A 16,556-nucleotide genomic window follows, 5' to 3' on the forward strand; every position below is an offset into this window, starting at 1 on the left:
GTCGGTTGGTCAGAAGGTCAGACAGATGGTCAGTTGGTCACTTAGCCTTTTATTATTTTATTTTTTAAAATATATTTTTATTGATTTCAGAGTGTAAGAGAGGGGTAGAGAGAGAAACATCAATGATGAGAGAGAATCATTGATTGGATGCCTCCTACATGTCCCCCACTGGAGACTGAGCCCGCAACCCGGGCCTGTGCCCCTGGCCAGAATTAAACCCAAGACCCTCCAGTCCACAGGCCGATGCTCTATCCACTGAGCCAAACCAGTAAGGGAGCCTTTTATATACATACTAGAGGCCTGGTGCATGACATTCATGCACTTGGGGGTGGGCGGGTCCTTCAGTTTGGCCTGTGCCCTTTCGCAGTCCAGGAGTCCTTGAAGGATGTCAGCAGTCAGACCTCCTTAACCACGGAGGTGGAAGAGGCTCCCGCCACTGCTGCTGCACTTGCCAGCCATCAGCCCAACTTCTGGCTGAGCGCCACTCCCGCTATGGGAGTGCACTGACCACCAGGGGCAGCTCCTGCATTAAGTGTCTGCCCCCTGGTGGTCAGTGCACATCATAGTGACCGGTCGTTCTGCCATTCAGGCAATTCTATTATATAGGATAGATTATATAATAGAATTGACTGAACTAGCACCCCAACTAGCACCTAAGCTTCAGGAGAAGAGTTGATTTTTATTAATTCAATGCTCTATCTCCAAGCACTAGAGTAGATTCAAGAATTATTTAGTGTGATAAAGAATAAGTAACACACACACACACACACACACACACACACACACACACATACACAATGCTTGCAAACCCAAACACCATCCGTTTCACCACACAGGACAGTAACAGCAATCAACATCAAAGTGTCAATGTGAGAACTTGCCTGAGATGTGTACGTTAATGTCCTTCTCTTCCTGTTTAACTGCTCCCTCACCTTCGGATGGATTATCATCACTGTGTACTTCATGGGCATCAAAAAAGTGCTCCCCACTCTCATCAAGACCACCTTCTGGCTCTGCAGGAGGAGCCTCCAGGGGCACAGGCGTGTGGCCCGTCACTGCACTGCTACCTGCCTGGCCCTGCTGGAATGCCAGGACCGCAGGATCCCGAGGAGCAGGAGAGTCCGCTGAGGCCGGTGGACTGCTGCATGCTGAAAGGCTATCTGCTCCAGCTCTCAAGGGCATCTGTCTTTCACCGCGACAGGCCTTCATCACTTCAAAGTTCTGGGTTCCACTGTCTGCCTGCACCCATGGGAAGGCTGTCCTGTATCTTGAAAAATGTGGCCAATCTTCCTGAGTGCTCTTCTCAGCCGGACTCAGCTTCTGTGCCAGCAACTGCTTCAACAAGCCCACTGCAAGATTGAGGGGCAAGGGAAAGGCATATTCACACTGAAATCTCAGACTGAAACCAAAACTAAGTAGTGCCATTAGCACTGTCTAAAAGTAAGCACCTTTTTAGTAGCATAGAGTCAAATGTTAACTTCATATAATTATTTTTATTTTTTGAAATAAAGCAATATAATATTAAAATAGACTAGGAAAATCTAGAAATTTGTAATGGGAGGTGCTCCTACTTAGAACTGCTAAGTAACTAATACTATGTCCTCTTCTATTTTTTCTTTCATATACTAGTAACTGGAATAAGACCCAAAGATGCTGAGAAACTTTGGTAAGCTAGACAACAAAAACTCCAAAAGTTCTGTTTTTCCAGAAGCAGACACTATACACATAGGCATTATTTTTTCTAATTTTATTAAACACAAAGAACATTTATTTGATCATTTACTAGAGGCCTGGTGCATGGATTTGTCCATTGGTGGGGTCCCTTGGCCTGGCTTGCGGGCACTGGGCGGAAACCAGCTCTGACATTCCCCGAGGGGTCCCGCATTGCGAGAGGGTGCAAGCCAGGCTAAAGGACCCCAACAGTACACGAGGGAGGGACTGTGGGAGGTTGGCTGGATGGGGAGGGACTGTGGGGGGACTCCAGGGCATGTCTGCCCCATCTCACCCAGTCCTGATTGGTCAGACCTTAGCAGCAAGCTAACCTACCAGTAGCACCATTTGCCCCCTGGTGGTCAGTGCTCGGCATCATAGTGACTGGTCGAAGGGTCAACCAGTCGGACACTTAGCATATTAGGCTTTTATCATACAGGACCAGTGGCTCGGTGCATGAAATTGGTGTACTCTGGGATAGGGGCATCTCTCAGCCTGATCTGTGCCCTGACACAGTGATAAATCGCCCCAAAGCGGTAGGGCCCGCCCACCCATCCAGGGCTCCTCGATGAATTTTCTCAAAGAGATAGGCTGGAGCTGGGGGAGGCCTGCCGATTTCTGGGCTGGGCCGCAGCGGAGGCCTGCAGACCCCCAGAACAGGTGCATGGAGGCCTTCGGACCTCCGCGTGCCTGCGGACCTGTCCTCAAGTCCACAGCAGAGAGGCATGTCACCTGTGGAGCCCAGGTGCAGGCGTGCGGAGAGGCCTCTCTGCCGTGGCCCTGCCCCTGTCCTGACATTGCAAGTCCCCGCCCACTCGTGCCTACTGCACACACAGTAAGGATTGCTGCCCAATCCTTACTGTGATGGTGTCCCAACCAATTTGCATATTACCCTAGTATTAGGATAGACTAGAGGCCCAGTGAACAAATTTGTGCATGGGTGGGGTCCAGCCCGCCCACCAAGATAAGGGCCGTTCGGGCCGGGCTGGCCAGGGGGAAGAGCCACAGGAAGTTGGCAGGTCTTCCCCGCCCCCTGGTCAAACTCTGGTTGAACTCCCGGTTGAGGAGACAATTTGGGTATTACCCTTTTATTATATAGGATAATAACCTAAAGGCTTTCCTTAAGTGGTAAAGAAGAAAATAAACTTCCCTATAAAGATATTTAATTCTAATGATTTATCAGTGTGTATAATTTCAAAAGGGAATAGTAATTAGTTTTTTTTTTAAAATGACCTTATTCATGGCATAGCTTTCTTAGGTTGTTAAAAAAAGAAAGAAAAAAAAAAAAAGCAATATACTAGAATAGGCAAATGTATGCTATAAGGCCCCTCATACAATGACAGTTACTGGGACAAGGTTGGTCAAACCATCAGAAATCTTTATAGTACTTATAAATGCCTAACCACTAGGTGTATACCTGAAATTAATATAATATTGAATGTAAAATATAATTGAAAAAACATTTTTTTAAAGAAGTCATTATCAGTGTTCATTCAGGAGAATATAAATTAATCAGGTGTGAATAAGCTAGACCAATGCCCCACTTGCAGCTCTGGCTTAGTTTCTACCTTCTGTTCCTTCCCAGAGGCTGAGGCCTGACCTTGTAGTGCCATTAGCATCTTTTTAGTAACATAAAGTCAAAGTGTTAATTTCATATAATTACTTTTATATGAAATTAACATTTTGCTTTCACTTCCCAAGAGATGCTCTGAATCCCTGTGGCTGTGATGCTCACAGCCACCTCCCTCCCTGCACCTCCCAAGTCCCAGCCTGAAACTGCAACTCCTGCTTCCTCTAAATGCTTTGCTATTCATTGTCTTAAACTCAGTATGTTTTACAATTATGCCCACAACCTCTGTCAAACTAAAAAAGGGGGAAGAGTGTGACAGTGGGAGTGGTGGTCCTTTTTTACTTTTTATCTGACAAAAACACTAAAAATTATCTCTATTTCCTTCCCTTTGTCCTCACATCCAAACAGGTCAATTGCTTTAAATATCTGTTGACTCCTCCCTTTATATTTATTCCTCTGACACCATTCTAGTTCTAACCCTTTACGCTCAAGTCCACACTACTACAATAGTCTAACAGTAAGTGTACTGCTCTAAGCCTCTTTTCATTAAAATCCTTTCACAGATCTTAAATTTCATTAGTCATAACCTTAAAAACTTCAAATGGATCTCTATAGTTAGAGCCATTATTCTCAGCCTTTTCCCCAACCCCCATTGCTCCTGAGAGAGGAAGCACTCTCCCACTGACAGTGATTATCAGCGGCTGGAGAAGAGGGGCAGCTAAGAGTGGCAAGGCCTGCCCACGCTCCTGGGTAAGTGCACAGTGTGCCTGTGTGTGAGGATGGGACAATTGCCACCGGGAATCAGAGTAATTGGTAGTTTGGAAAAGCCCTCTGAGCACTGTGTTGTGCCATCTGCCAAGTTCAGGAGGCTCAGTCTAATGTCCAAGGCTCCAGCAGGTAGGCTGCACTCCCCTCTGCCCCCTTGCAGCCCGCCTCGCCTCCCACAGCTCCAGTGCACGCAGGCTCTCCCTCAGGCCCCCGTTCACCCTCAAGTTTCCCCTCATTGTGCTTTCAGTGCCATCATATTCTTGATGAATAACTTATACTCTTCTAGATACCTATCAGAGTTTTATCCACCTCTCATTTTCTGTTGCCTCCCTGCCCTTGTCCCCCTGACCAGGTCACTTTGGACATCCCTGTATGTTTAGTACTTAAAATGATGGGCAATGTTTCAATTATCTTCCCAACTAGACTGTAAAATTCTTCCAAGAAAAAGTCTGTTTATACTTCTTTGGATTCTCCCTAAATGACTGTGTAGTACATTATACAGCTCTGGTACTTACTAAGAATCTGTGTTAACTTAGGAATAAAGCTTACAGTTCCTCAGTGCGTCCAACGCCCACCGCTCTTCCGAGACAGGCAAGTGTAAGTCTGGGATTGTGATGTGATTATTTACTCCTGCTTCCTTGACAGCTCCCTCTGCATGCTGTTCCTGTGCAAACCGCCTCTCGGCCACAGAGAGTTCGTCAGCCTCTGCTTTCCCAGAAGTGCCCAGTGTATGAGACTGAGGTTTTGATGATATTAAGGGAGATTCTAATCCCAAATCTCTGTCTGTTAAATGAAACAGGAAAAGGAAAACATATTTTTCAATATTTAACAGGTAGCATTTAGGAAACACTTGGAAAAAATTATCATATGAACTACTGAGATTGTCTATTAAATAAAATACACAGTCAGAGCAGTGTTACAATGGCCCACAGAAGGCTCACAAGCAAAGTTTGTTAAAATGAAAAACTGACACCCAAACTGACGCCTAAAACAAAAAGTGTTAAAGTTTATATTTTTATTGATTTCAGAGAGGAAGGGAGAGGGAGAGAGAAACATCAATGACGAGAGAGAATCATGGATCAGCTGCCTCCTGCAAGCCTCCCACTGAGGATCGAGCCTGCAACCCAGGCATGTGCCCTCACTGGAATCAAACCATGACCTCCTGGTTCATAGGTCGATGCTCATCCACTGAGCCACACCGCCGGACGATTTCTGTGCATTTTAATAAGCAACACGTGGACTACATTCTTCCAAGGAAACTAGCAGGTGGGTTTACCTGGACTCTGCAGATCAGCAGAGGACACGCCTTGATGCTCCGCTTTTAACTTGGGAGGCTTGCCATCCTCACTGTCTCCTCTGCAGAAGAAAGAAGACAATCTTTAGACGTCACAGGCGCCTACATATCACACAACAAAACGCAAACATTACCTACTCCTCTTCCAACCAAAAGAAAACAAAGACATCCTTAGTCAGGCCCAGGCACACTCACTCGCCAGGTGGTGACTGCGGCAGGGCGATTGGCTTTGTGGACGGCTCCTTTACCGATGCGGCCATCCGACAGATTAGGTCCTGCCAGCTGTGGGGTTTTCACAAGAATCCCACATAAAAAAGGGGGAGGAAAAAAAGAGGGCCTTTAAATACACAGAGAACACAAAAATAAAAACAAAATAAAACAAACATAACCAGAAACCAAAACCAACCAGAAACTCTACTTTTGACAGAGATGACATTTATGTTGACTACTGCTATTAAGCAGAGATTATAACTGTGCACTTTAAGGAAAAACCTTAACAATATAATGAACACATTGCCCATTAAAACGCTTCCTATGACTCCTCTGCATTTTTTTCTTTAGAAAATATACTTTCAGTAGGACAGAATCAAAATAAGGGACATCAATATAAAAAGTAACACCTTCTTAGAAGAACAGCTAAAAGAATATAGACGAATTGCTTGATTTTTGATTTTCAAAGTTGTCCTGCAGAAACAATGTTCTGTTTATGAAAGATTATAATCAGGACTTTGAAAACACCAGAGCACCATGGGGCGCAAAGGGTAAAGGGGGCCAAGTACATGGTGATGGAGATTGACTTTGCGTAGTAAACACACAATGCGACATATAGACAATGTATCACAGAATTATACACTTGAAACCTATATAATTTCATTAGCTAATGTCACCCCAATAGATTTAATTTAAAAAGTTACAGAAACAGCGATGTTTAATACGTACACAGTCTTTTCCGAAACTGTCTGTGCCACCAGCTCATAGATTTGGGCTCCATTGTCTGACATGGAAATGACGAAAAAGGCTTTGTTATCTAGAAAAAAAGAAAAGAAAAAAATGACTCACAGAGGCCATTCTTAGGGCCCTGGTATTATTTTGCATCTTAGTCCAGCTAAAGGTTACATGTGTTCACTTTGTAACATGTGTTTACTTTGTAAAAATTCACCAAGTTACACACTTAAACTTTGTACAACAGGCTGTGTAGTCTAGTGTGTTTTTTATACTGCTACAAACCAAAGATTATAAAAACTAGCACTGATTCCACAGTAACTCAATATAAACAAAAAGTCTAAGTGCCTAAATTTACCCTGCCATCATGGAACTAACGAGTTTTAAAAGGGATCTCATTGTCAGTATCATTAATATACTAGTGGTCTGCTGCACGAAATTCATGCATGGAGGGGGTGGTTCCCTCAGCCCAGCCTGCACCCTCTCCAATTGGAGACCCCTTGGGGGATGTCTGACTGCTGGTTTAGGCCCAATCCCAAACTGGCAGTCACCCTCTCTCAACCTGGGACCGCTGGCTCCTAACTGCTCACCTGCCTGCCTGATTGCCCCTAACTACCTCTACCTGCCTGCCTGATTGCCCCCAACTGCCCTCCTCTGCCAGCTTGATCTCGCCCCCAACTACCCTCTCTTGCTGGCCTGGTTGTCCCCAACTGCCCTCCCCTGTTAGCCAGGTTGCCCCCAACTTCCGTCCCCTGCAAGCCTGATCTCACCCACAACTGCCCTAGTCTACTGGATTTGGTTCTGATTGGTCAGTTTCTATGCCAGTCAGTGTCAAAGCTCCGCCTCGTAGGCAGCCATTGGTTCCTCACACTTCACCCAGATTTGGTTCTGATTGGTCAGTTTCTATGCCAGTCAGCCTCTCTGGGCCTTTCAACAGGGCCTGATCAGAAAGACAGGGCTGATCAGCAGCCCCAGTGGAGGCCTAGAGAGAAATGGAGGTGAGGCTGCTGGCCAGACTAGGAGACAGAGAGGCAAGTCCTGATCAAAAGCTGCCACAGAGGCAATGGATCATTTCCTGCTTCTCTCTTCAGGCCTCTCTCTGGCTCTAATTCGAAGCCCACTCAGCAGTCAGTGCTGGGGCACCCTGCAGGACTGACTTCCGGTTGGTCGAGCCTCAGTCATTTCTGGATGTTACGACCCAGGGTTTTTATATAGTAGGATATTTTACTAACTTAAACCGATTTAAAAACCTAAACTATACCCAACTCTTGAGGTTTTGTCCCTTTTCCCCACCAAATCAAAAACATACCACTCAAATGAAAGCCTTTTGTCTACCAATGATTTGAACATGGAATAAAAACCAAATATGCAGAAAATTTTCAAATGCAGAAAATTGCTCAGAGTCTTGGTGTCCTAATTTGGGAGTATAAACTCTCAATCCACTTTCCAAGTAAGTAATTTTCATTTAATTTGCATAAGAATATGAAAAGAACAAAACTTTATGCCAGTTGTTCTATTTAAATAATACTAAATATCTTATGCAACTTTACTATGAACCTGAAGGTTAGCAACACTCAGCAGACATGCTCACCTGTTGCCACTTGTCGAACCAACACTGTATTCAACTTAATGACAGGGCTAAATGTGTGCTTGCTATCAGCTGTGGATGCCAGAATCTTACTGTGACATCTTAACACCAGCCTATCATCCTGCTTTTGTAACAATACAAGGATGTCTTCCAGCAGCAATGTATACAGATCTAGAGAGAAAAACACAGGAAAAGGTGATCAGTACAGAAATTTTAAATTTCATAAAATTCTACAGAGAAATTTTCTATAAAAAATGGACTCCATTTCCCTGAAGTATCAGCCTGACAAAAAAAGAAAAAGAAAAAAAAGACAGCTGTAGCCTTGTGATCCAAAAGCCTAGACTCAACGCAGATGCCAGGACGATGGGAGACAGGACTGAGGCATGACAGTGTCCTGCCTCACCCCCACACAAACAAGTAGCAACTTCACAGATAACAAAACCACAGAAGCACATCTCCTGTAAGGCATGAATAACACAGAGCAGCAATACTAACTGCTGTAACTGAAAACTGTGAATGGTTCTCTCTTCTTCTATGAACGTCCCTATTATTTTCCTTCTTCACTCTCCCCAAAACTGACAGACATTAGACCTACCAATAGTTTTATCTCTATTCACCTTCCAAACCAATGGTCCTTCATGAATCATCTTCCTTTTTGTTAAATCCAAATTCTGTCAAAATAAAGAGAATTATACAGAAATTATTTCTAAGTACTTAGTGAGATAATATTTTAGTTTCTTTTCAAGAAATTCTTAATATAAAAATACCACTTACATTCACCATTATTGATATGTCAACTATTGAAAATGAAATAAAGAGTAAGTTAAAGTAAGCTGCATAAAATTTTCTACAAAGGAAAGGCAACTTAAAAAACACTCAGAAGCACTGCCTTCTAAACCTCTGTGTGAACAGATGACCTTGCTTAGGAAAGTGAAGCTGTGAGCATCCAGCTGTCAGATCCTCACCATCCCTGCATCTTCCACCAAAAACCAGATGCAGATATTGCTAAGCTGGTTTGTAAGAGGCCTCTGTGTCCCCGGCTCTGGTGGCAAAGGGAGTCTAAGGCAGCACGTAGGGAGAGCTCAAGCAGCGCTGGCTCTAGGGCAGGTGTTGGCAACCTATGGCTGCAGAGCCGCATGCGGCTCTTTGAAGCTTTACCGCGGCTCCGACAACTTGCAAGCCTGTGTGAAAATGAAGGTAACGTCTTACAGCCCTGATGTGCTGACACTGTGCACTGAGGTTCAGGAGCAAAAATCCCATTAACCAGGTAAATTAAATATTTTAATTAGCTATTAATTTGCAAAAATATATTTTACATTGTTAAGTGAAAAAGTCCTTTTTTTCTTCAGATTGACAGCTAACTGCACGATCCGGTATATAGCATTAAGGTAAGAAACAATATATGCAGTGTTATATTTGTTTTAAATGTCGCAATGGTTTTGCAGCTCCCAGGTTTTTTTTTCCTTCGGAAACGGGTCCAAGTGGCTCTTTATGTCTTAAAGGTTGCAGACCCCTGCTCTAGGGAGTAATGGCATGGTCGAGAGTCATCATTAGCATCAGCAGCTCTAGGAAAACCCTGTTCTCTGGCTGGGCTTAGCACATCAAGCATGCTTGTTGATAAGCTGTTTCATATGACAGAAGTTTTAATAGCCACCAAATTAATCTGACAAAACAATCAACAGTGAAACAGTGTAAGAAAGATTTAAACCTAAATAGTGACTAATAAAAAAGCCTCATGTACCAGAAGTGATAATTAATATTTCACTATCATTGCATAAATAACATTAACTTAAGAAGTAATGTCTTTTCATCTCTTGCAAATTTCTATGAAAAAAAGTTAATCTCACAGAAAACATTCCTTTAGTGAAAGACTAAACGAAGGAGCCCCATAGGGATGTGACATTTAAAAGCAAGAGCTGAGCCACGATGCTCCCTTGGAGCCTTCATTTCCTGCGGGGTCATCAGGCATTTTATGGTTAAAGTCATTGTTGGACCATTTCTCACCCTGAGCTCCTCAACGTCTGGGTATTCGGACAGCTTCAGGTTGGAAGTGTCAAGGCGACGCTGATAATCCTCTAAACGCTGAGAATCAGACAGGACAGAGCACAGGTTACTGTTGTGGAGGTAAAGTCTCACTGCTCCTAAGTTGAACAGCACTGAACTGAGCTCTGTGCGACACTAGACAGAACGGACGCTAGATCTTCCTCCGAGTTCTCCCTGTGAGCGCTCTCCTAGTTCTCATCTTACCTCTGGCTGCTCTTCAATCTTTTTGGACTTACAAGCTTGTATTTATTTGCTGAACATGTAAATCATGTACATGGTACACAATTCAGAATGTGCTACAAGGCACCTAGTGAAAAGTAGGTCTCCCCCGCCTGTTCTCTTTGCTCTCCACCCAATGTTCTCTAAAGAAATACCCATTTCCTGGGGAGCCTATGAGAAAAATTCTAAGCAAATAGAATATATGTGTATGCCTGTCTCTGTACATGTCGTGTATATATATCCTTCAACAAAAAGGACATGGTAGCATAACATATTTATATACACACTTTTCTATATATGCATACCACTCATCAATGTATCTTGGAGACTGTTCCACATTAGCACATATAGAAAAAGCAGTCTCATATTTTTAGTGGCTGCATAGTATTCAACTCTGAATGAACTATAGTTCATTATTGATGGAAATGCAGGTTACTTCTCATCTTCTCTTATAACAAACAATACTGCAATAAAATGGCCTTAAATGTATACTTCAGTCCACATGTGTAGATACAACTATAGAATAAATTTCTAAAGGAAGAACTGTTAGCTCAAAGGGTACGTGTATTTTCCCCAAGATTATAAAAATTCCCAAATACACAGAACAGTTTTAATGTGTACAGTGATTACCTAGATACCTTCCACCTCCATTCTATAATTAATACTTGCTTTTGTCATATATCCATCCTTCTAGTCATCCTCACCCCTCTATCCATTAATCCTCTTTGTATTTTGTATGCATCTCAAAATAAACTGCAGACATAGCACACTTTACTCATTTTAGCATCCCTGGAATAAACAAGAGTTCAATATTTCTTTACAGTTCTTTTTAGAAACTAAAATCTACAAGCAGTGACACGCACACATCTTAAATGTAGCTTTCTGTAAGTTTTTATGAATGCAAATGTACCTGAGCAAACTCCTATCAAGTTATAAAATACCACCGCTCTCATACTTTTTCCTAATTAGTATCTGTCCCCGCATTCCCGGGGACAACCACCTTTCTGACTTTTTTCCACCACTGATTAATCTTCCTTTTCTGGAAGATTACATACACAGAATTATAAGTATATACTCTTCTTCTTTTTTAATCCTTATCCAAGGATATGTTTTTATTGGTTTTAGATAGAAAGAGGAAGGGTGGGTGTGGGAGGGAGGAAGAGAGGGAGAGGAGAGGGAGAGGGAGAGGAAGAAAAGGAGAGAGGGAGAGAGAGAGAGAGAGAGAGAGAGCGAGCGAGAGAGCGAGCGCGCGCGAGCACTCTCATTGTGAGAAAGATCCATCAGTTGCCTCCCATACTCGCCCCAACCAGGGAATGAACCCACAATCTAGATCAGCAATTGAACCTGCAACCTCTTGGCGTGTGTGATACCCTAAACAAGTAACTGTCTGTGTATACCCTTTTGTGTCTGGATTCTTTCTCTGAAATGTTTGTGAGATTCATCCAAGTTTCCTTTTTATTGCTAGTATTATTCTCTTTTATGATTACACCACATTTGGGTTATGTTGTTATAAGTCTCTGGGCATAACTTAATTTCTCTTAGGTAAATAATTAGGAAAAGAATGGCTGGGTCAAAGGATGTATGAATATGTATATTTTTAACTTACATAAAGATTGCCCTCTGGAATTTAATCATTTTATACTCTAAGCATACACTGGCAAGTTCCCATTTTTATATCGCCTCACCAATAGAGTCATCATCATACTTGGTTCTTAAAAATTACATCCAGATCCATGGACTCAGGAGGCCTCTGTGTGCTTGTGTTTTATTTTCAGTCCAGTGCGCTAAGAACTGGACCCATGAAGCCAACTGTTTATACTGTGCATTTTCCCTGAGGTCACAAATGAACTCAATCTTCCTCACAAATCTGGGGCTTCTCCACTCATCCTGTGCACCCAAATATGCAAATCAGAGACCTTGGTTTATTCCTGATGTTCTCTCTCTTCAAATCCTTCTCTAAATCAAGCAACGCACCCCGTCAATTCCATCGTCTGAATACTTCTCCAATCCTAGCACCACTTGGAGCACCAGCGTTGTCCTGGCTACTGAGACCAGTGAGCTCTTGCATCCGTTCTCGTCCCTCTTCAGTCCTCTCTCCAGAGTAGATGTCTGATACTTATAAAGTGAACACCCGAGCACACCCCTCTTCATCTTGAATGTCTATAACGAAGCCCTATTGCTCTGAGAAAACTTTTTAAAAATATGGTCTATAGCAAGCATGTCAAACTCGCAGCCAGTGGGCCGCGCGTTTGATATGCTTGGTACAGGGCCCTGTATGATGTGGCCCTACCCTACTGCACTTCATTTCATAACACTATGACTTTGCGTTTCAGCATGACAAACATGCTAATCTCATCTTTCAGTTCCTCAAACAGATCATGCTTTAAAAAAAAAAAAAAAAAAAAGTTTTGTTTTTGTTTTGGAGAGAAAGAGAAGGGAGAGGGAGAGAGAGAAACATTCATGAGAGAAAAACACAGACCCAGCCTGCAGCCCCGGGTATGTGCCTGACTGGGAATCCATCCGGCGACCTACACTCCTCGCATCCTGAAATCCTCCTTCATAGAAGCTGTCAACACTGACATAAAACTGCTCACTGACACTCTCTCCTGCTGGAAGAGAAGCTCAGTGTGGGCCAGCACGTGCCCTCCACTCAGCACACCGCACCACAGACGCTCCAGTCACTGAACCAATGACTGAAAGAGCAAACACGCAGCTGGAGATGCTCAGTCAACTAAAACGCTGGCACTCTGTCCCAAAGGGACACAGGCCCACCTATGATGTGCACACTTAACGAATGTCCACCCTGCAGTGGTGCAATGATGCTTCCAATGATTATTTCACAGATTCCAGGTGATGCTAACTTAATATTCTCACTATGCATCCTGTGTCTTTTTGCTTTTCCCTTCTTACCTGCTTGTTTTCTGCCTCCTTGACGGCCTGATTTACATAATTTAAGATCTGACGACAGTGATCGGCTGCTTTCTTCACCTTCTCCCTTTCTGTTGGCCACTCTAAACAAGGGCAAAAATCCAAATGTAAATGGAGGAAATCAGAAAAAAGTATCTATATATATGCCTAAGCAACCATTACAGCAGAATGACCAGTTGCTATGATGCACACTGACCACCAGGGGGCAGATGTTCAATGCAGGAGCTGGCCTCAGCCCCAGGCCTCAATCACCCAATCAGGGCTGAACCCTGGGCTGGGACGGGAAAACAGGAGTGGGTGGCGCCGGATGTGGCCCCTTTCTCAGGGGGCCCGAGGGCCAGCGGCCAACCTTCCAGGTCCCTCCCCCTGTCAGGCAGGCCCTAATAACTCTGCTGCCTGCCTGCTGTGGTTGGCCCTTCCCTCCTGCTCCCTCAGCCAGCAGGACCTGATAGCCTGATCGGGACCTGCTGGCAAACCTCCTGGGGCCCTCCCCTCAGCTGGCAGGTCCCAATCACCTGATCAGGGCCAGACCCCAGGCTGGGATGGGGAACTGGGGGTGGGTGTCAGTGGACATGGGTGGTGAGAGAAGGAGGAAGAGGGGGAGGCGGGGTACCTGATAGGCCCTGGTCACTGAACAGGCTTATGGACCACACCCATGCACGAATTTCATGCACTGGTTCTCTAGTGTATTATCCTGTGTAATAAAGAGGGAATATGCTAACTTACTGTCACACCCTCACAAAAGATGGCGTGCCCATAGTCAATAAGGAGGAAATATGCTAAGTGACTGTCATGCCCTCAAAGATGGCAGCACCCACCGTCACAAGATGGCAGCACTCAGTCTTCTCAGCCCCCTAGGGCCAGCCTGAGGCACAGGAAAGCCTCAGATGTTGGCTTCTTGGTGCCAGCCTGAGGCACAGGCAAGCCTTGGATAGCAGTGCCCAGCTGCCCAGGGCCACCTGAGGCTCAGGTAACCAGGTCCGGCAGAGGCTTGCACTGCCAGCAATGGCAGCAGCAGAAGTGTGATGGGGTATTGCCCACCCCTGAGGGCTCCAGGACTCTGAGAGGGGGCAGGCCAGGCTGAGGGACCCTCCCCGTTCCAATGCACAAATTCTCATGCACCGGGCCTCTAGTATACATATAATTATCATTTTATTTGAACAACTACAAAGCCTTAATAAAACCTTGAATAATCTTATACCAGGCTGAACCTATGTCCGAATCTCAGTTCAGGTGGTGTTTGGACAGGTGAAACTTCTTATGACAACACTTTAAAACAGAAATACTCATCTTTAAAAAGAAACCATAGTACAGAGCACCAAGCTCTAGGAGAGATGCTTTACATCAAGTATCAAGCCCACTGTGTTACACATCCCAGAGAGTGAGTCTCCTTCAGAGTGTAAGCAATATACATGCACAGCCATGTGGTTCTGTCCAGTGCACTTGCTACTATTTTTTAATAATAATACTATCTACATGTATAAAAGTCTAAGCAACTGTGTGACTGGTAGCTATGATGTGAACTGACCACCAGGGGGGCAGACGCTCAATGCAGGAGCTGCTGAGCTTCGTGACTTGGCAGCTGGGGTTCTCAGGTGACGCACCCAGAACCAGAGAGGAGGGAGCCCAGTTCTAGGGTGCGTCACCTGAGAACAGCCCTCTCACAACCCTGGACCCCTCGGGGAATGTCGGAGAGATGGTTTCGGCCCGATCCTCACAGGCCAGGTCAAGGGACTCCACCTGTACACAAATCTGTGCACTGGGTTCTAGTTCGAAATAACTCCAAAATAAATTTCATTGAATTTGAGATTATATTTAAAGAAAGAAAATAGATGAGAATATTCATATCACTAAAAAGAGGGTTAATTTCATCACAATGTGGTGAGGTTACACTGAGGTCTACAATGTAAATACCAAAACAGCATATTCAAAATTACAATCTTCCAAACAGTCCAACTATAATGAGAAGATATATTCAAGTATAAAAAAATAACGTGTTTTCAAATTTTCCAACATAAGAAATAGGAGATTATTAATGAAAACTAAGTATAAGAGCCTAAAGCTCAACTGACAAACTTAGATTCACTACATGTTTTAAAACAGGAGAGCTGGAACTATAATGCACTGATCAGTGGGGTTTCAATAAAGTTCATACATAGATATAAAATATCTCTTCGATCCAGTATAAGTCTCTTCACAGGAAATGTGACGTATACTAGAGGGAGGACAGGTGAACGTTGTCTGTAAAGGGCTGGTAGTAAATACTTTCTATTTCTCAGGACAGGTGGTCTGTGTCACACTTGCTCAGCTCTGCGGTCTCAGGGCCAAGGCAAGCAGACAATGGTCAGCAATGAGCATGACTCTGCCCTAACACCTTACAAAGATGGGGTGAGCCACAGACTGCCAAGCCCTGTGCTGGGCCCCTTGATGGAGACATTACATCAAATATCCCGAGAGTGGACTGAATCTTATTAAAACATTTGCTCTAGGATTTGGAAACCTGCAGGCACCAGAACGCTGAGAGATGTTTGTAGTTTTGTTGCTAAGTTGTTTAATTTCCACGAATGCTGCACCTGTGTACTTGGCAATGTTGTCCAAGAGGAGAGGGTACTTGGTGAGCCTCTGCATCTGGGTGGGAATGATGTCCTTCAGTTGCAGGCGCCGGCACAGAGGGTTACTCTCAGCATCCTACATGAAAGTGAAGGGGGAATTGATCCTGGTTATTAGAACACCTATCATGGACTATATGTTCATTACTTAAGTGTCTATAGCACCACAGCCCTGGTAATTATATAAAACTTTTCACATGCCAAGACATAAAACTGCCACACTATACTTCAGTTTCTCTTTTTATCAATAGACCAATGGTTTCTTTATCTGTTTAAATAACAACTTAGATAATATCTCCATGGTAATGTGAATGTCTATGTCAAGTATTTTAATCATGAATATACTCTTTATTTTTCACCACCCCAAGATCATCTTTCTACCATCAATAATTAAAGAGGGCAGTTACAGCTTTAAAAAACTTTAACACAGTTATAATCCTTATGAAAGACAGGCTTAGAATCTACAACTGGTAAAATTATTTTTTCTCTCACATGACACCCTCAACTCACCTGCACAAAAGTCTGGAACCGAGAGTCTTTCTTTTGACGAGATTTGATCATTTCCAGAGCGAAGGGCTGGTTGCTGCAGAAGGTGGCGGCAGCGTGCTTCAGCTTCTCCTCTCCAGGCCCACTGAACTGCATGAGACCAAGAACCGACTGATAGTGAGCTGACAGCAGGCCAGACACCATGCCAGATGACACAAGCCTTCAGGTATTTCAGTAAATATTCTCAGAAGACAAGAAACAAAGAACTTCACATGCATGTGGAATATCCATGCTTCTCTATGAAAACTTCTGATCTTGACACGGCCAAAACTTTCCTAATTATATTCTACTGGTTCTTCCTGTAGCCTCCACACTTACTCCCTTTCCGGGAGTAACAAA

At 43.9% G+C, this 16,556-nt stretch overlaps 1 protein-coding gene across 5 annotated transcripts in view; it reads right to left on the reverse strand.

Annotated features, from left to right (window-relative positions):
- The window catches only part of ARHGEF12 (Rho guanine nucleotide exchange factor 12), a 202,163-nt gene that overhangs the window by 7,265 nt on the left and 178,342 nt on the right, over positions 1-16,556 (reverse strand). For all 5 annotated transcript variants that reach the window (XM_084895549.1, XM_084895547.1, XM_084895550.1 and 2 more), the window contains 11 exons: positions 16,182-16,307; positions 15,636-15,750; positions 13,045-13,145; positions 9,877-9,954; positions 8,468-8,543; positions 7,876-8,043; positions 6,282-6,369; positions 5,538-5,624; positions 5,325-5,404; positions 4,598-4,831; positions 882-1,349 (listed from right to left, as the gene is read on the reverse strand). In XM_084895549.1, coding sequence (XP_084751675.1) covers positions 882-1,349; positions 4,598-4,831; positions 5,325-5,404; positions 5,538-5,624; positions 6,282-6,369; positions 7,876-8,043; positions 8,468-8,543; positions 9,877-9,954; positions 13,045-13,145; positions 15,636-15,750; positions 16,182-16,307 — 1,621 coding nt within the window. The remainder of the gene's footprint in view (positions 1-881; positions 1,350-4,597; positions 4,832-5,324; positions 5,405-5,537; positions 5,625-6,281; positions 6,370-7,875; positions 8,044-8,467; positions 8,544-9,876; positions 9,955-13,044; positions 13,146-15,635; positions 15,751-16,181; positions 16,308-16,556) is intronic.

Source organism: Pipistrellus hanaki (assembly GCF_964339955.1).
Source record: "Pipistrellus hanaki genome assembly, chromosome: 9".
Classification (NCBI taxonomy): domain Eukaryota; kingdom Metazoa; phylum Chordata; class Mammalia; order Chiroptera; family Vespertilionidae; genus Pipistrellus; species Pipistrellus hanaki.